The following is a 21031-nucleotide window of genomic DNA, read 5'->3' as shown; positions in this document are numbered from 1 at the left end:
CCTGCATAGTAACTTATTACAAGTTTACTTCACTGTACGCAACAGCAATTTGTTTAAGATCAGACTGGGAGACTCACCTGCTTGGTGGAGCCGCGTCCTTCTGCCCAAGTATGTGAGCCACTGGAGTACTCACTACAGGCACTGGATAAGGAGGCCTCACTGCCACTGCAGCTACTGCGTGGACAGGTCAGACTCAGCAAGCTGGGCCACCTCACTGCAGGAACACCTGCCTTCCCATTCCGTTGGACCTCCTGAAAAATAAGGAGTGTGTTCAAAAATCCAATTCAATCTTTACTGCCTCTGGAGAGTAGATAGTGATCCAGGCACCTACTGCTCAGTACGATACAATGTAACAATTAATGTGCAGCAGAAGAGGCCACAGTACTATGTACAGTTGAAGTCGGACATTTACATACACTTAGGCTGGAGTCATTAAAACTCATTTTTCAAGCACTCCACAAATTTCTTGTTAACTTCTCTAGGATAGGGGACGACAATTTCACTTTTGGATGAATTGGTGCCCAAATTGAACGGCCTCGTACTCTGTCCTAGATCATATGATATGCATATTATTATTACTATTGGATAGAAAACAATCTGAAGTTTCTAAAACTGTTTGAATTATATCTGTGAGTAAAACAGAACTCATATGGCAGGCAAACTTCCAAATAGGAAGTGAAAATTCTGAAATGGGTCGCTGTGAAAGTCATCGCCTATTAAATTCTCCTATATTTATGGATCTGTATGCACTTCATACGCCTTCCACTAGATGTCAACAGGCAGTAGAACGTGGAATGAAGCGTCTAGCATGATGTGGGGCCGAACGAGAGCTTTTAGAGTGACTGGTCAGGCAGATTGCCAGTTCTTGGCCACGCACTCTGGGCATGGGATGTCCTTGTCTACTTATATATACATGAAGAAATGCTCCGTTTGGGACGTTATTGGATATATATGAGAAAAACATCCTGAAGATTGATTCTCAACTGAGTTTGACCAGTTTATTCGATTTGTAATATCACTTTTTGAAGTTTTCGTTGATTAGCGTAAATTTGTATGGACACGTGTACTACACATGCTAGCCAAAATTGCTAATTCGACAGAAGTAATGGACATTATGAAACAAAACAACGATTTATTGTGGAACTAGGATTCCTGGCACTCCATTTTGATGAAAGATCATCAAAGGTAAGGGAATATTTATGATGTAATTTCGTATTTCTGTTGACTCCAACATGGCGGAGAATGGCTGAGCGCCGTCTCAGATTATTGCATGGGATGGTTTTTACTAAAGTTATTTTTTAAATCTAACACAGCGGTTGCATTAAGAACCAGTGTATCTTTAATTATATGTATAACATGTATCTTTCATCAAAGTTTTATGATGAGTATTTCTGTATTTCACGTTGCTCTCTGTAATTATTCTGGCTATTTTGGAGCCATTTCTGAACATGGCGCCAATGTAAAACCAAGATTTGTGGCTATAAATATGCACATTAACGAACAAAACATAAATGTATTGTATAACATGATGTCATATGAGTGTCATCTGATGAAGATGTTCAAAGGTTAGTGATTAATTTTATCTCTATTTGTGGGTTTTGTGAAAGCTATCTTTGCTGTGAAAAATGGCTGTGTTTTTTTGGATATGGTGGTGAGCTAACATAAATATATGTTGTGTTTTCGCTGTAAAACATTTTAAAAATCTGACATGTTGGCTGGATTCACAAGATGTTTATCATTCATTTGCTCTATTGGACTTGTGATTTCATGATATTATATTATTTACCTGTGGCGCTATGCTAGGCTATGCTAGTCAGCGTTTCTGATGACAATGATCCCGGATCCGTGATGGGTGGTTCATAGTTTTGGCGAGTTGGTTAGGAAATCTACTTTGTGCATGACAAAATAATTTTTTCCAACAATTGTTTAAAAACTGATTATTTAACTGGGTCAGAAGTGTACATACACTAAGTTGAATGTGCCTCTAAACAATTTGGATTATTCCAGAAAATTATGTAATGGCTTTAAAAGCTTCTGATAGGCTAATTGACATCATTTGAGTCAATTGGAGGTGTACCTGTGGATGTATTTCAAAGCCTACCTTCAAACTCAGTGCCTCTTTGCTTGACATCATGGGAAAATCAAAAGAAATCAGCCAAGACCTCAGAAAAAAAATTGTAGACCTCCACAAGTCATCCTTGGGAGCAATTTCAAAAAGCCTGAAGGTACCACGTTCATCTGTACAAACAATAGTACGCAAGTATAAACACCATGGGACCACTCAGCCATCATACCGCTCAGAAGGAGAGGCGTTCTGTCTCCTAGAGGTAAATGTACTTTGGTGCAAATCAATCCCAGAACAGCAAAGGACCTTGTGAAGATGCTGGAGGAGACAAGAACTAAAGTATCTATATTCACAATGAAACAAGTCCTATATCGACATAACCTGGAAGGCCGCTCAGCAAGGAAGAAGTCTGCTCCAAAACTACCATAAAAAAAGCCAGACTACGGTCTGAAACTGCACATGGGGACAAAGATCGTACTTTTTGGAAAAATGTCCTCTGGTCTGATGAAACAAAAATAGAAATGTTTGGCCATAATGACCACCGCTTGCAAGCTGAAGAACACCATCCCAACCCTGAAGCACGGGTGTGGCAGCATCACGTGGAAATGTTTTTTGGGGATTCAGTTGATTTGCATGGCAAAGAGGGAGTTTGCAATTCATCGCAATTCATCTGATCACTCTTCATAACATTCTGGAGTATATGCAAATTGCCACCATACAAACTGAGGCAGCAGACTTTGTGAAAATGTATATTGTGTCATTCTCAAAACCTTTGGCCACGACTGTACAATTCCCTGTACCTGTAGCCCCCTGGGTTTTTGGAGTTCTATCATATCTCAAAAGTTCATTCATAATACAGTATGGGCAATGATCGATAATCACACAGTGATCTATTACTCAGCTTCATGCCTCCTCTCTTAGCCTCTGCCTCTCTGGCTGGAACCATGGAATCTTGTTTCCCAAAAGGAAAAATCTTTATCAAACTTTCAATCCCATAGTCTGTGAGCAAAGAGAGAGTGTTTTCAGCCATACTTGATGGGTGAGAAGTTACATCCGTAGCAAAACAAAACTCAAAAGGTTATTAAGTATGTAGCACTCTATTTTCAGTAGTGTTTCCACTATTATTTAGCAAGTATCAAATTGTATGTGGAATAAACCTATGTTTATCCATTCACAACTAGTCCCAAAGTTGGGCATACATACATTTATACATACATACATACATACATACATACATACATACATACATACATACATACATACATACATACATACATACATACATACATACATACATACATACAGACATACATACATACATACATACAGTGGGGCATACACTGATAACAAGTTCAAACAGGTGCCATTAATACAGGTAACGAGTGGAGGACAGAGGAGCCTCTTAAAGAAGAAGTTACAGGTCTGTGAGAGCCAGAAATCTTGCTTGTTTGTTATTGACCAAATACTTATTTTCCACCATAATTTGCAAATAAATAAATTAAAAATCCTACAATGTGATTTTCTGGATTTTTTTTTCTCATTTTGTCTGTCATAGTTGAAGTGTACCTATGATGAAAATTACAGGCCTCTCTCATCTTTTTAAGTGGGAGAACTTGCACAATTGGTGGCTGACTAAATACTTTTTTGCCCCACTGTACATATATGACTTACAGATGCTGTGTCAAAAGCGTGCTATAATTGCTCAATGCGGCTCTGGGTCAAATCCAGATAGAAACACCCTGAAAGATGGCAAGTGTTGTGTGCGCTGTGACTCCTTTTTAAATAGCATTGATCTCTAGAAGGGCTGCCATTGCCAGCTTTCGCTCAAAATCATTAGTGTCATCTGTTAGCAATAATTGATGTGAATAGTAAATAATTGCATCAGGGAGCTGGGGGCGAGGCCAATTTGGTCCATTCATTGATATTCCCCTAGTATTTAATGATCCGCTCTATTCTTTATTTCCCATGCGCTGCGACAGAATGCCAAACCAAAGCACGTTCCAGCTGACTAATCTGGGAGCTAATTACCATTGGCAACTCCAAGAGTTTCTCAGAGATTTGACATCACTGATACAGTCAGATAAAAACATTCAATTTACAGCAGCAACTACGATTCAAGGGTGACTTCAGTGCCAGGAGAATTTTTCCTCCTTTCATTATCTCAAGGACTTTAAGGGAAGTTTGATTACTGTACAATAACTCAAATGTTTGTTGTTTTTTTGCTACTGAGATTCATTTAGAAAGTGAAACAAGCATGGGATAAGCAACGTCACCTTAATTGCGTCGACACAATTACAATTTGGAGGAACTACAGAGCAATTGAATGTAACACAACAATTGCTTTAGCCATGAAAGATTGGCCTCGCACAACACTTTTTTTTAACCTAAAAGGTAGCAACACTTTGGAGTTGGCACAAAAACATTTGTGCCCTGGACCTTAACCTAGACCATTGATTCCCAACCAGGGCTTACTAGGACCCCTGCGGGTACTTGGCTTATCCACAGGGGGTACTTGAGAAGACTCATGAGACCATAGGCCTACTGGTAAAATGCACGAGGGGTACTTTAGGGGTACTCCGGGCAGAGCAAAAGTCAGTTGGTGGTACAGTAACCGAAAAAGGTTGGGAACCACTGACCTGGACAATTTAAATGTCTTTCCTTTTGTACATTCCTCAAATAGTGGTTCATCCTCTGTACAAGCAATGTAATGAGTGTTATTAATATAGCCTTTTGAAGAAAACTAGACAAACTCCGCAGTGCTGACAGTAATTACTACAGATTTCGATCAGACTGAGTTCTGTGCAACATTGCTTATTAAATTACTTTAGGGAGATAGAATATTCAAGCATGTCCTGGGATTTTATATAATTAGGGACTTAGAACATTGTCTTTACGGATGAAGCAGGTATTTTGGTGAACATACATTGAGAGTGGAAAGATTCCGGAATTCCTGTTTATTCGATCCTGATATTGGGAGTCCTCTAACCGGGATTTCGGGAAAACCAGGGAATTTATTGAAAGTTCCTGGAATTTTGCAACCCTACTTAATAACAATCAAATGTCAATCTGAGCAGGTCATTAGCCTGCTTACTCTGTGCCCCTCCAAGAGCTGAGTTAACATTGGTTGACATTACCTCATTCTTATAAAAAATTGACAGGAGTCAGATTCCAATGTTGAAGGACATCAGAGGATTAAACATTTTACCATTATTTAACTAGGCAAGTCAGTTAAGAACATATTCATATTTTCAATGACGGCCTAGGAACAGTGGGTTAACTGCCTTTTCAGGGGCAGAATGACAGATTTGTACCTTGTCAGCTCGGGGATTTGAACTTGCAACCTTTCGGTTACTAGTCCAACACTCTAACCACTAGGCTACCCTGCCACCCCACAGCACACATATTTGAATGTGTGCTGTAATTTGTGCTGTGATTAATGTAATTGCAAAAGGTCAGTTTGATCGTTTGGTGAAACCATATAAGGCTGACTAATTTAAACTTTCGTCAATTCGAAATGAAAGCAGTCAATTCAGGAAGTGATGTGATTTCAAAATTAAAACATTAAATCTTCTACTTATCAGTTTGAGAATTTCAGTTTACTTCCTGCATTGACACAAACAGTGGGGGACAGAATTATTGACACCATTTATAAAGATTATCAAAAATATCTGTATAAATTAAATAATTTAAATACTGAGCTATATTGTATTTGCCAAAAAATTGGGAAATTATATTATTTTATACGTATACAATTGCTCAGAGAAAGAGATTTTGTTTAATAAGTAATACTTTTTTCTCAAAAAGATAGGGGTCAAAATGTTTGTTTTCAATAGTTTTCAATACCTCGCCCTGCAAGGATAACAGCACAGCCATTTTCTAAAATGTTTTATGAGTTGGAGAACAAATTGGGAGCGATCCTTCCAGATCCTTGATATCCTTTGTCTGTGCTTATGAATTGCCCTCTTCAATTCCCAAACCACAGGTCTTCATTGAGTTTCAAGTCTGGAGACTGAGATGTCCATTGCAAAAATTTAGATTTTGTGGCCAATTAACTATTTCTTTGTGGATGTTGATATGTGCTTGGCGTTATTGTCTTGCTGGAAGATCCACTTGCGGACAAGTTTCAGCCTACTAGCAGAGGCCACCAGGTTTTTAGCTAAAATGTCTTAATACTGTGGTACCGTGTGGCTCAGTTGGTAAAGCATAGAGCACTTGCAATGCCAGGGTGGTGGGTTCGATCCCCAATATACACATATGAATGAGTAATGACAGAGCGGCATAGGCTAAGATGCAATAGATAATATAGAATACAGTATATACATATGAGATGAGTAATGCAAGATATGTAAACATTAATAAAGTGGCATTATTAAAGTGACTAGTGTTCCAATGATTCTTCAAGTCTGTATGTAGGCAGCAGCCTCTCTGTGCTAGTGATGGCTGTTTAAAAGTGGCCTTGAGATTGAGAAACAGCTTCTGTCTCTTGGTCCCAGCTTTGACACACCTGTACTGACCTCGCCTTCTGGATGGTAAACAGGTAGGGGCTCAGTGGTTGATGACCTTTTTGGCCTTCCTGTGACATTGGGTGCTGTAGGTGTCCTGGAGGGCAGGTAGTTTGTCCCGGTGATGCGTTGTGAAGACCGCACCACCCTCTGGAGAGCCCTGCAGTTGTGGGCGGTGCAGTTGCCATACCAGGCGGTGATACAGCCCAACAGGATGCTCTCAATTATGCATCTGTAAAAGTTTGAGGGTTTTAGGTGACAAGCCAAATTTCTTCAGCCTCCTGAGGTTGAAGAGGTGCTGGTGCGCCTTCTTCACCACACTGTCTGCGTGGGTGGACCATTTCAGTTTGTCCGTGATGTGTATGCCGAGGAACTTAAAACTTTCCACCTTCTCCACTGCTGTCCAGTCGATGTGGATAGGAGGGTGCTCCCTCTGCTGTTTTCTGAAGTATACAATCATCTCCTTTGTTTTGTTGACGTTGAGTGACAGTTTATTTTCCTGACACCACACTCTGAGAGCCCTCACTTCCTCCCTGTAGGCTGTCTCGTCGTTGTTGGTAATCAAGCCTATTACTGTTGTGTCGTCTGCAAACTTCATGATTGAGTTGGAGGCGTGCATGGCCACGTAGTCATGGGTAAGCATGCAACCTTGTGGGGCCCCAGTGTTAAGGATCAGCGAAGTGGAGATGTTGTTTCCTACCTTCACCACCTGGGGGCAGCCCGTCAGGAAGTCCAGAACCCAATTGCACAGGGCAAGGGTTGAGACCCAAGGCCTCAAGCTTAATGATGAGCTTGGAGGATACTTTGGTGTTGAATGCTAAGCTGTAGTCGATGAACAGCATTCTTACATAAGTGTTCCTCTTGTCCAGATGGTACAGGGCAGTGTGCAGTGTGATGGCGATTGCATCGTCTGTGGACCTATTGGGGCAGTAAGCAAATTGAAGTGGGTTTAGGGTGACAGGTAAGGTGGAGGTGATATGATCCTTGACTAGACTCTCAAAGCACTTCATGATGACAGAAGTGAGTCATTTAGTCATTTAGTTCAGTTACTTTTGCATTCTTGGGTACAGGAACAATGGTGGCCATCTTGAAGCATGTGTGGACAACAGACTGGGATAGGGAGAGATTGAATATGTAAACACACCAGCCAGCTGGTCTATGCATGCTCTGAGGACGAGGCTAGGGATTCCGTCTGGGCCGGTGGTGGGTCTTTGATGTCATGGGGCTATTTTGCTTCCACTTGTCCTGGGGCCCTTGTTAAGGTCAACGGCATCATTATTTTTACCCGGTACCAGGACATTTTAGCCAAAAACCTAGAAGCCTCCTTCGGGAGGCTGAAACTTGGCCACAAGGGGATCTTCCAGCAGGATAATAACCCCAAGCACACATCAAAACCCCCCCCATCCTAAATAAAAAGTATAATTGGCTACAAAATGTAGATTTTGCAATGGCCATCTCAGTCTGCAGACTTTAAACCCATTAAAAACCTGTGGTTTGAATTGAAGAGGGCAGTCCATAAGACTAGACTAAGGATATCAAGGATCTGGAAGGATTCTCTATGGAAGAATGGTCCATACAGAATCTTATGTGTTCTCCAAGTCATAAAACATTTTAGAAAAAGGCTCAGTGCCGTTATCCTCGCAAGGTGAGATGTTGAAAGGTATTGAAATCAGGGGCATCAATAATTTTGACCCCTACCTTTTAGCCTCTCCGAGCAATAGTGTTGGTGTAAAATTATATAATTTACAAATTTTTTCATACAATATAGCTTAGTATTTGAATTATTTATTTTATACAGTCATTTTTGCTCATCTTTATCAAGGGTCTCAATAATTTGGACCCCACTGTATGTGTGCATTTACAATCAAGCAACGTATGTCAGGAGTTCTCATTGGTAAAACGTACACTCTTTGCATGCGGAGGACATTGCTCAGTGATTGTTTGAAAGACTCCACAACACTACAAAAAACATTGCATATTGAAGACTTTCTGGAAACTTCTTTGGAGAATAATTACGCTTCAAAACCCTCAGAACATTGAAGATTGCGTAAAAAATGCCACAAGAAAGTTAAACAATATCTGTGTTTGTGTCACACGTGTACAGTAGAGACAAATATTGGAGAAATTGTTGATGCGTCTCTACTGATGTCACTTTGTCTCAAACATCTATTATTCTGACCACGAACGCTGAAATGGGAGCAAAGTAAACATGATTTATTGACATGGTTCTCTTTGCAATTAATTGTTTGTAGCAAACATTTCCAAATATATATCTATATCCCCTCCACTATATCTCTATATCCCCCCCACACACTACCCTAGCTAAGGTGACACGCTACCCTCACCTGTGTCTTATGGCTTGAGGGTAGAAGCTATTTGGGAGCCTCTTGGACCTAGACTTGGCTCTCCGGTAATCATTCTCCTCAGTGCTCTTGTCCCTCTCGTTTCCCCTGCCCACCTTCTTCCCCTCTCCATTCCCTGACCCCCACTACCCCTCCCTCAGCTAGTCACCCTCTCCCCCTCTTCTACATCTTCTTCTTCCTCTTCTCTTCCCCATCTCTCCTATTTCCTCTTGGTTGCTGAGCACCATGCCTTGCAGCCCACACAGTAATTAGGCTGTACTGCTGTTCACTTTCATTTTCACACTAGACAGAGAGATGGTGAAACCAGCACTGATCGCCTGGAAATCCAACAGATAAAGCTAGGTCTTGGCCCATGTAGCGTAACGTAACCCTGAGGGAAAGAATCTCCTGTGTGCCTCTATGTGATCTTTCTACAGAGCCTCAATATGACTACCTCTCTAAAGTGACTTATTGTCTTGGGGTGAGTTACCCAAAACCTTGGTATGTTATGGGGCTTCTGAGTGGCGCAGCGGTCTGCATCTCAGTGCTAGAGGTGTCACTACAGACACCCTGGTTCAAATCCAGGCTGTATCACAACCAGCTGTGATTGGGAGTCCCATAGGGCGGTGCACAATTGGCCCAGTGTCATCTGGGTTTGGCTGGTGTAGGCCGTCATTGTAAATAAGAATTTGTTCTTAACTGACTTGCCTAGTTAAATAAAGTTCAACCCTCCTGTTGTGTTCGTTTCATGTTAATTAATTCTGTGTACCCGGTCCAAAATGACTAATATATCTGATTATAAATACATATTATCACCTAATGTTGTGTTAGATCTTTTTATCAACTTAAGTTCTTGTGAACATTACAAGTTTTGAACTTCTATTTATGGCCTGCAGGCCTCATTGACCTGAGCTTATACAACTCGTTTTTGAGTAAAAAAAGCATAATGCATGGATTATTTTGGCTATAACAAATATTCAGTTGAAACGTATTGTGCTATTTATCAGACTACTTCACTGTCAGTATCCTGGCCTCTCCTCCTCCTGGCCTCTCCTCCTACTCCTTCCTGGCCTCTCTCCTCCTCAAAGATATGATAAAGAGCCTCACATACAGTATATCGTTTGGTCATTGTGCTGCCACAGAAAGAATTGTTAGCAAGGCCTCAAAAAAGCTTTATATACCAGAGCTTCGAGAAAAGTTATATATATTATTGAAACAATGTTGGGGTTGTTTGTGAGAATGCCAACAGGTGTGGTTCCCGTGGGGGAAAGATTCTATTGGGGAAAGGTTCCCGTGGGGGTTGCCATGGAAGCCAAGAAGGGGAGTGAGGTGTGTGTGTGTGTGTGTGTGTGTGTGTGTGTGTGTGTGTGTGTGTGTGTGTGTGTGTGTGTGTGTGTGTGTGTGTGTGTGTGTGTGTGTGTGTGTGTGTGTGTGTGTGTGTGTGTGTGTGTGTGTGTGCTCAAACACACATGCATGTGGGGGTCTGAGAGAGGAAGTGTGTCCATCTGATGAATGGGCATGTGCCTGAACTCAATTTTATTCACTAATTGTAGTCTCACCCATTAATTTCCAATGACTGGTCATTTTTGACCCAGAACACCACAGGTGTACAAAAGTTAAATAAAACACCCAAAATGTTATGAAAAACCTCAAAAATGTATTTTGTTTGTTCAGATGCCCTGTGTGGACAAAGTCATTGTCACGATTTCCACCGAAGGTGGCTCCTCTCCCTGTTCGGGCGGTGCTCGGCGGTCGTCGTCGCCGGCCTACTAGCTGCCACCGATCCATTTTTCCTTTTCGTTTGTGTCTGTCTGTATTGTTTACACCTGTGTCTTATTAGTTGATTTCGGTGGGTATATTTACCTCCGCTGCCTGTTAGTCTTTGTGCGGGATTGTTTTTCTGTGGTTACGTTAGTAGGGGTGCGTGTCTGCACCACGGGGTTTCTTTTCTCACGGTAGTTGTGCCGTTTGGTAGTGAGTTTAGGAGTAGAGGTTTCTCCTCCGTGTGTAGCGCTTTATTCCCTGTGTGTGTGGCAACCTCGTTTGGGCGTGTTTCAGTCCCATGTTTGTAGTTGAGTTGGGACTGCTAATAAACATTCTTTGCCACTGGGATTTCCTTGCTCTCCTGCTCCTGATTCCTGCACCTCCCTCCGTTAGGAGGTAACAGCCATGGAACCTTATGACAATCAGGTTAAATGAACTACATTTTTCAGAGAGAAAACTCTCGGTCCAATTCGACAGGAACACAACAGGAGGGTTAAATAAAGAATAGAAAAATTGTTTGAAACTTTATTGCTCTCCACAACCCAGCCACACCTCGTGAGACAGTAACGATAGTAAAAATAGATGTTTGACAATCAGCCTTCTGTGCCTGAAGGAACGCAAGTCGTTAAATTAAGCACTGCTGTTTTATGTGTGGTGAGCATCTGGTTCGTTGATATATACGAAATACCACTTTAGCTACAAAGGTTTTGGGAAACACCCAAAATACTTCTACTCTCCATCGTGTTATTAATCTTGTTTCTGGGCCTTGTTTGATTTAATGTTTGTGTGTCTGTACAGGCAATGGTTAAAGCCACCATCTCTAGTATGTGTATGTATGCTTTGGCTATTTGGGGAATTGCCAGTGATAGGTATAATAAGATGACCTATGTTTCAGCTCCCTGCAGCCGTATAGAGAAATCACAACCTCTAATGGAACCTGGGCACTTGGGTCCAGCACTATCGCAGTCCTAAGGCCATGGACCCTTGTCTTGATAATCACAGGCTTCATTGTTGCTCATTAGAGAGACAGGGCCTTGAGACTGTTGTAGTAATGCATGAGCAAAGGCTTCTACATCTAATATGTCTCGGATATAGCACTATACACACTTAATGTCTAACATTTAACTGAAAACAGTGAATACTTTTTAAATGTTTTTTTTTCTTGTAAATCACAAGGTACATAATTCCAACTCCAACTCTTTCCTTTCTCTCCTGTCTTCATCAACCCCTTCTTTCACTCTTTGTCTATCTCTGTCTGAGTGTACAAAACGTTAAGGACACCTGCTCTTTCCATGACAGACTGACCAGCTGAATCCAGGTGAAAGCTATGATCCCTTATTGAAAGCTATGATCCCTTATTGATGTCCACTTAAAATCAGTGTAGATGAAGTGGAGGAGACGGGTTAAATAAGGATTTTTAATACGTATTGAGACAATTGAGACATGGATTGTGCATGTGTGCCATTCAGAGGGTGAATGTGCAAGACAAAATATTTAAGTGCCTTTGAACGTGGTCTGGTGGTAGGTGCCAGGTGCACTGGTTTGTGTCAAGAACTGAAATGCTGCTGGGGTTTTCATGCTCAACAGTTTCCCACGTGTATCAAGAAATTGTCCACCACCCCATAATGTCAAAGTGGAATCATGTTTTATTTATTTTTTACAAATTTATAAAACACGAAAAGCTGAAATGTCTTAAGTCAATAAGTATTCAACCCCTTTGTTATGGCAAGCCTAAATAAGTTCAGGAGTAAATATTTGCTTAAGTCACAAAATAAGTTGCATTAACTCACAATAATAGTGTTTAACATGATTTTTCAATGACTGCCTCATCTCTGTACCCCACACATGCAAATAATTGTAAGGTCCCTCAGTCGAGCAGTGAATTTCAAACACAGATTCAACCACAAAGATCAGGGAGGTTTTCCAATGCCTCGCCAATTAAGAGCACCTATTGGTAGATGAAAAAAAATGAAAAAATAAGCTGACCGGTGGCTTCAAAGCCTATCATTGGCCAGTACATAGCATCAGAAATCCATGGTTTAAATACATCAGGGATGGGCAACTTTGATGGGGGTGGGGGCCACAAAAAATCTGAACTCATCAAGAAGGGCCACAGTTGTGAGAAAAACATTGTAGTGGCCCCCCTCTTGACAGCGGAGAGAAATGTATACATTTTATAACTAATTTCATGCAATTCTACTAATTTTGTCATGGGGCGGAGAGGAAATTAGCTGTTTACATGATAACAAGTTTAGAAAGCTGACTGCTAAACTAACGTAGTCTAAAAAGACTTCACTGACATGGGCTAATTGACTGATAATCAGTGACTGACATAACAAGATGAAAACTGCTGATGGAAAATCAAATGTTGAAATTGTGTATTTTACTATTCTGACCTTCAACAGTAAGTTGAAAGCCTGACTGAGTTCCACAATTGTTGTGATTTTGTTTTTTAAATAGTTTTTGATTCGTTTTTTGGGGAAATTGACCTGAGGACCTTCAAAAAAGGGCCCACGGGCCGCCAGTTGCCCATCCCTGATATACACAATTGGTTCTACCCTGTCGGATCTGTACCAATATAACTCCCTGCTACAGTACCACTGATCTCCGGCAGGAAGAAGTGCAGTCAGTTGCACCCTTAGTGAGTTGGTGAATTTGACCTTTACAGAAAAGGCCAGGGATGTGGGACAACGTTTTACTGCCCTTTTAAGCTCATAGTAAACTTAATGACCTGACAGGGGAATCAGACATTTCATGTTCAAACCATGACCATTTCCAGTGAGGTCAAAAAAGGAAAAGAACAAGACAGAGACCATAATAATTGTAATCTGTAATTCTCTCCTTCTATTGCATTGACTTTTTCTTCAAATTAAATACCAACATTTAAATCGTCAAAGATGTTTTACTCCCTTGTGGACCTGTGTAACCTCCTAACTGGCCATGGCTTTGCAAAAAGATAAAAAGATCTACCGTACAGTAGATGTGAAAACATCTACAAGACTGCACAGGGAGTAGACGTGCTGAATCCCCCACAAGACAGAAAGATTAAAAGTGTCTAATACACCTTTCAAACCAAGATGTTTTTCCGCCAACTTTCTTCCCCATAATACTAACCTAACTGACAAAGTGAAAATAATGAAGCCTATACAGAGTACAAATATTCCAATACATGCATTCTGTTTGTAACAACACACTAAAGTAATACTGCAACGCAATTAACTTTTGTCCTGAATACAAAGTGTTACTTTTGTGGCAAATCCAATAGAACACATTACTGAGTACTACTCTCCACATTTTCAACCATAGTGGTGGCTGCCACAAGGCCAAATCTACACTGGAGTTGCTTACCAAGAAGACAGTGAATGTTCCTGTGAGTGGCCGAGTTGCAGTTTTGACTTAAATCTACTTGAAAATCTATGGAAAGACCTGGAAATGGTTGTCTAGCAATGATCAAGAACCAATTTCACAGAGCTTGAAGAATTTTGAAAAGAATAATGGGAATCCAGGTGTGGAAAGCTTTTAGAGACTTACCCAGAAAGACTCACAGCCTTAATCACTGCCAAAGGTGCTTCTACAAAGTATTGACTTAGTGGTGTGAATACTTATTGTAAATCAGATATTTCTATATTTCATTTTCAATAAATTAGCAACATTTTCTAAAAACACGTTTTCACTTTTTCATTATGGGGTATTGTGTATAGATGGGTAAGGAAATGTAAATATAAGACATTTTGAATTCAGGCTGTAACACAACAAAATGTGGAATAAGTCAAGGGGTATGAATACAGTAATGAAACAGCAGGGAGCAGGTCTCGAACTCTCGACCTTCTAGCCCGAGGTCCGGCGCGCTATCGACTGTGCCGCAAAAGCATGTTCGTGCGGCAGAGACAATTTCGTTACACTACTCCCTCCTTTCAAAGAGCGCGTCCTCGCGCTAGCTTGCCACTCTACGTCTTACAGGAACGCGCTCACCGGCCAAGCACACGCACTCGTTACAATAATTTCGGAAGGCACTGTATGAAAGGTATTGCCACGAGAAAGCCACCACTTTTATTTCCAACCAACCAACCTCGTCACGATAGCGGTAAAGTTCTGCCTACGGCTTAGTGTGAAATGTAACCTTAATGCTGAGGCGGAATTGGAACTCACTACGCTCCTAAGCTTTTGATGGTTGCTAGGCAGGGCCTGTTACTACTATCCTCCTGGTAATATTAAACTTTGCGAAGCATGTCACTTCACCCATCTCTTCGCATAGCCCACCATATGCACTGTTTTCTTAACCACAACTGGATAGATCCATAAAGAATTACTGTGGGAATAAATACAACTGAATTACAAAAATATTGGAAGAAAGTAGGTCAATGCAATTGAAGGCATCAAATTGTTGCTTACTGAAACTCCAAAAGTCATCCAATTGTTATAATTCATTTTAAGCAAAAAGCCTACCTGCATGTGTTCAACTATTTCGGCACCGTTTCGAGTTGCTTTGAGACAAGTGTGTAGACTCGTCTTAATAAATCAATCGTCAGATTTTTGTAGAAATATTAGCCAAGTTGGGTTGAGTGCTGATCATTATCATCTTTCCCAGTTGGTTAATTTATTAGCACTGATCAGAACATTTTGCCAGCATGATATGTAGTTTAACAAGTGGATTATTTTGCTCTTCACTCACAGTCACTTTGTAGCCTAGGCCTACTCCCAACTAAAAGCCTCTGACTTGTCTTAATGTGATTTTTTTTCACTGAATCTCCTTCTGTATATTTGGTTAATTCTCTGGCTGATCAAATAAGTGGTGGTATTGCTCATCTATTCGCTCAATTATCACTGATCAGAAACTTTTAGCATGCATTATATAATGGCATTGTTGAATACTCCTTTCTGATTGGCTTGAAGGGCAATCTAGAGCGTGCATTATTTCCCTATAATGCACAGTATATTTGCACGGTAGAATTCAATTGCTATAGTTCAGTTTTACAAGTTTTGTTTGGTATGCTTATGAAAGCAAAAGTCGAATTGAAAACAGTATTGCTATTGTTGAAATAGATTTTCATAATAGCAAGCTAGGACTGATGGTTTGGTTAGCTAAACTATCAGGTCTGTTTGTTTTGTTACCACAGCAACTACTGTAGCTATCTAGTAAACTTGCTAGTTACTTCAGTGGATGTTGAACACATTTCTACCAACAAATGAACACATTTCTAGTGGCACATGTGTTAAATTATAGCCATGGTATGAAAGGGATAATCAACTCAGGGCTCTATGTGTTCTCTGGAAAATAATGCAACTCTGGGAGGTCAGCTTGCACGTCGTTCACTATTTTCCATAGAACGCATATCCCCGTGTTGATTATCCCTTACATAATGTAGACTAAATGAAAGTATAGGCCTATTACTTTGCTCGATTGTGTAAAGGCGACTCCAAAAGCCCGCAGAGGTTGTGAAATATGAATGAGACACATGCTTTTGAAAATATATACTGCTGTTATTTTCAATCGGTATCATGATGATGATACTCTCAATGTAAGACCCTACGCCTGCTCCCTAACAAAGAGGAGTGAGGGTAGGAAAGAGATGAAAGGATTAAAAAAATGGATGGACTTGCCTTGGGCTCTGTTTCACTTCTTTTTATATGACAGCAGTTCCACACCTTGCCGTGACACAAGTTGTGTGGGGAAAATATATTATTCACATTTTATTCTGTTATATTTAATTATATTCTTACGACACAATATGTGTGTTGACTGTGGTCAGGGTAGGTGTTTGTCTGTTTAATGAACAAAATAATGAACTATTGACTTCATTCATTTGGATGTAACAAACTCAAAATATGCTATTCTATTGTTCTGAAAATAAATTATATTAGTCTTGTGTTTTTTAGGACCTGCCTAAACAATAGACGCCCAACCACATCTGCACACCACTACTACCACTTGTCACTGGCATGCGCACGCGAGGTATAAAAGGTGTATGCAGACAAGAATGTGGTAAAAATGGGCCTGTTTGTAAGGGGGTCAGATCAACATTGCCCTTTTTTTTTTAATAGGCAAAATGCCATAAATCCTATGTGAAAACACTATAAGTTAGGCTGATCTACCTCGAACTTTGGGGTATTAACAAAGGAGCTCCTAGGAGTCTTGAAAGCAGCCATACCCTGAGATGACAGAGTTAGCTGTTCAAGGAAATTAAGGTTGGGTGTCATTGGTCTCCTCTGTTCTGGATCTGCCGTTAGCTCTCTTGAAATCAATATCATCAACAACTGTTTTTGAATATCTAATGGGACAAATAACAAGATACTGTAATTTGATGTCATAACACTAAATTATTATTCGGAAATATCATTTAAATTACATGATTAGTCTGTGATTACATGATTAGTCTATATGTACATACACACACACACACAGTACCAGTCAAAAGTTTGGACACACCCACTCATTTAAGTGTTTTTCTTTATTTTTACTCTTTTCTGCATTGTAGAATAATAGTGAAGACATCAAAACTATGTAATAACACATACGGAATCATGTAGTAACATAAAAAGTGTTAAACAATTCGAAATGTATTTTATATTGGAGATGCTTCAACGTAGCCACCCTTTGCCTTGATGACAGCTTTGCACACTCTTGGCATTCTCTCAACCAGCTTCATGAGGTAGTCACCTGGAATGCATTTCAATTAACAGGTGTGCCTTCTTAAAAGTTAATTTGCAGAATTTCTTTCCTTCTTAATGTGTTTGAGCCAATCAGTTGTGTTGTGACAAGGTAGGGTGGTATTCAGAAGATAGCCCTATTTGGTAAAAGTCCAAGTCCATATTATGGCAAGAACAGCTCAAATAAGCAAAGAGAAACGACAGTACATCATAACCTTAAGACATGAAGGTCAGTCAATCAGGAACATTTCAAGAACTTTGAAAGTTTCTTCAAGTGTAGTTGCAAAAACCATCAAGCGCTATGATAAAACTGGCTCTCATGAGGACCGCCACAGGAAAGGAAGACCCAGAGTTACCTCTGCCGCAGAGGATAAGTTCATTAGGGTTAACTCCAGCTCAGATTGCAGCCCAAATAAATGCTTCGCAGAGTTCAAGTAACAGACATCTCAACATCAACTGTTCAGAAGAGACTGCGTCAATCAGGTCTTCATGGTCAAATTGCTGCAAAGAAACCACTACTTAAAGGACACCAATAAGAAGAAAAGACTTGCTTGGGCCAAGAACCACGAGCAATGGACATTAGACAGGTGGAAATCTGTGGTGTGTGATGGTGTGGGAGTGCTTTGCTGGTGACACTGTCTGTGATTTATTTAGAATTCAAGGCACACTTAACCAGAATGGCTACCAGAGCATTCTGCAGCAATATGCAATCCCATCTGGTTGCGCTTAGTGGGACTATCATTTGTTTTTCAACAGGACAATGACCCAACACACCTCCAGGCTGTGTAAGGGCTATTTGACCAAGAAGTAGAATGATAGAGTGCTGCATCAGATGACCTGGCCTCCACAATCACCCGACCTCAACCCAATTGAGATGGTTTGGGATGAGTTGGATAGCAGAGTGAAAGAAAAGCAGCCAACAAGTGCTCAGCATATGTGGGAAAAGCATTCCAGGTGAAGCTGGTTGAGAGAATGCAAAGAGTGTGCAAAGCTGTCATTAAGGCAAAGGGTGACTACTTTGAAGAATCTCAAATATAAAAATATTTTGATTTGTTTAACACTTTTTTGGTTACATGATTCCATATGTGTTATTTCATAGTTTTGATGTCTTCACTATTATTCTACAATGTTGAAAATAGTAAAAATAAAGAAAAACCACAGAATGAACAGGTGTGTCCAAACTTTTGACAGGTACTGTATGTAAGTCATTGTCTTCAATAAGCAATGTCTATACACTGAACATACAAAACACCAGCTCTTTTCATGACAGACTTAGAGTACTCATAGAAATCCACTTCCAGGTGAAAGCTATGATCCCTTACTGATGTCACTTGTTAAATAGGAGATAAGTTAAATAGGGATTTTTAAGCTTTAAGACATGGGTTGTGTATGTGTGGCATTCAGGGGGGGAATGGGCAAGACAAAAGAGTAAAGTGCTTTTGAACAGGGTATGATAGTAGGTGCCAGGTGCACCGGTTTGAGTTTGTCAAGAACTGCAACGCTGCTGGGTTTTTCATGCTCAGCAGTTCCAGTGTGTATCAAGAATGGTCCACCACCCCAAAAACATACAGCCAACTTGACACAAATGTGGGAAGCATTGGAGTCAACATTGGCCAGCATCTCTGTGGAACGCTTTCAACACGGGCCAGCATCCCTGTGGAAAGCTTTTGACATCTTGTAGAGTCCATGCCCCAACGAAGTAAAAAAAAAATTGACCAATCCCATGAACCTGCTCAAATGCTAATATAGCTTACCTTTAACTAGTTATTGTTGGTCTTTATCCAGTCTATACAGAGCCAAGCCTACCTGGGAGACAGGGTTGCTGGATATTTTGACCCGCTGCTGGAAGAGAACGTTCAGTATGCGGTTCTGCTGCTCCAAGTCAAACACGCGTGTCCTCAGCTTCACACACTCCTCTTTTAGGTCCTGGACATTCACCCACACAAGCACAAGAAAGGTGGGTTAAACGTCGTATAAACCGGCTTATAATTATACATGTCCAGTGTGCCTTCCATTATGATTTATGTAGGGCCAGGAGTTTTTCCTGACCATGTGACCTAACCAGGAAACATTTAGTGCCCTTACAAGACATTCTTCATGCATTAAAATGGTAGTATGCATTCATAATATTTTACATACACACGACTCATAGAAAGTGTCCCTATAATATTAATTCCCAAGCATGGCACATCAGCAGAAAGTTGATAAGCATATTCCATACTACTGTTCCAGCTGGCTGACAGCCATTCTTACTTAGTTAATGTAAAGCGTAGCACAGAGAATTTTCAGCCAACCTTACTTGGCGATATGTTACTTCCTCAATTCCCGAATTGGAAGACAACACATTTCTTCTAAACTTCCATGGCTACTTGCAGGTGGTTCATTTTAAATTGACAAAATGTTACCTTATTAAATGAAATCTTATTTTTTGCTCCATGAAGTGTATGCCGCTATATTACCTATTTCAAATCTTATCATTTATCAAGACAGGTGAGTGTCTTTGATCGCAAAGCATGATTTGAGTTGCGCCCACCTTTCTCAATAAACGAGAGAAGATGTGAAATAGAATAGACTTCATGGAGCAAAACATTGATTTTATTTAATAACAGAACATTTTCTTAATTCAAACGAACCACCTGCAACTAGCAATGGAAGTTTAAAAGACATGCATTGTCTTCCAAGTCGGAAATTGAGGAAGTATCGCCAAGTAAAGGGTTGGTTAAAAATTCTCTGTGCTATGCTTTACATTACCTAAGTAACAACGGCAATCAGCCAGCTAGAACAGTAGTAATGGCCTGACTAGCCAATGTTTTAATAGCTAGTAGTGAGCATGTGGTTTTTCAGTTTCAATAGACATGACGTGCTAACTAGAACACAACTAATTCTATTTATCATTATTAGCATTCCATCATTATTTATTTTATAGCCTCCCTTAGACTTGATTGACTTTAATGATGCTTTAATCAAACAAAACAAAGACAAACCTTTTGAGTGAGGAGCGCTTGAACAACCTGATTAGCCACCTTCAAGCAAAAGAGAGCAGAGCGAGAGAGGAGATAAACAAAAGAGAGACATTGCAATAACAATACACTCAAAGAAAAGTTAAGACAACGTTCAGTCAACATGTCATGATAAAGAAATCTTTGTCTTTCAGGCTTGTTACACAATGTTTGTGTGAAGATGCAGAGACATTTACCTCTCCAATGTTTTAATTTTCCCCCATGATGAAATCGGAGAGGGGACTGTGAATCTGACTCCCTCAGTTTGTTTGAACTTTAGTCACACGCGATATCTCAGACAGCATTGGGATGATTTTGACTAAACTTGGGTGAATGATGCATCCTGCTATAGAGATCTGGCATTTACAAAAGTACACAGGAGTGATAGTAATTAACTGAAATGAGTTAGTCACACTCAATTAGCCCAAGGGGGGAGCTGCATCATTCATGGGGGACAACAAGTTTACTGTTGCCTTGTTGTTGTTTGTTTGTTTCAAGGGCCCTAGTTGTTACTTTCATGACATATATTTAAAGCTTATACTATCACTATGTACATCTCTACAGTTGATTGTGTGTGTGTGTGTTTAGGACAGCCATTGGAATGTTGTAGATGGTAAATCCCCACACGCCCCTCATTAAGTTCTGATTCAGTACAGTTGCGTATTAAGCCATGGCTAAAGTCTAGTGTTTGTTGGTCGGGAAAAGAGAGAT

At 40.3% G+C, this 21031-nt stretch overlaps 1 protein-coding gene across 1 annotated transcript in view; it reads right to left on the bottom strand.

Annotated features, from left to right (window-relative positions):
• Positions 1-21031, bottom strand: part of LOC139538340 (nck-associated protein 5-like) — a 113349-nt gene that overhangs the window by 32785 nt on the left and 59533 nt on the right. The window contains exons 6-8 of the mRNA XM_071340287.1: positions 20306-20344; positions 19128-19247; positions 78-251 (exon numbers count right to left, since the gene is read on the bottom strand). Coding sequence (XP_071196388.1) covers positions 78-251; positions 19128-19247; positions 20306-20344 — 333 coding nt within the window. The remainder of the gene's footprint in view (positions 1-77; positions 252-19127; positions 19248-20305; positions 20345-21031) is intronic.

Source organism: Salvelinus alpinus, chromosome 14, assembly GCF_045679555.1.
Source record: "Salvelinus alpinus chromosome 14, SLU_Salpinus.1, whole genome shotgun sequence".
Taxonomy (NCBI): Eukaryota; Metazoa; Chordata; class Actinopteri; order Salmoniformes; family Salmonidae; genus Salvelinus; species Salvelinus alpinus.
This window is presented reverse-complemented; position numbering and strand designations above follow the sequence as displayed.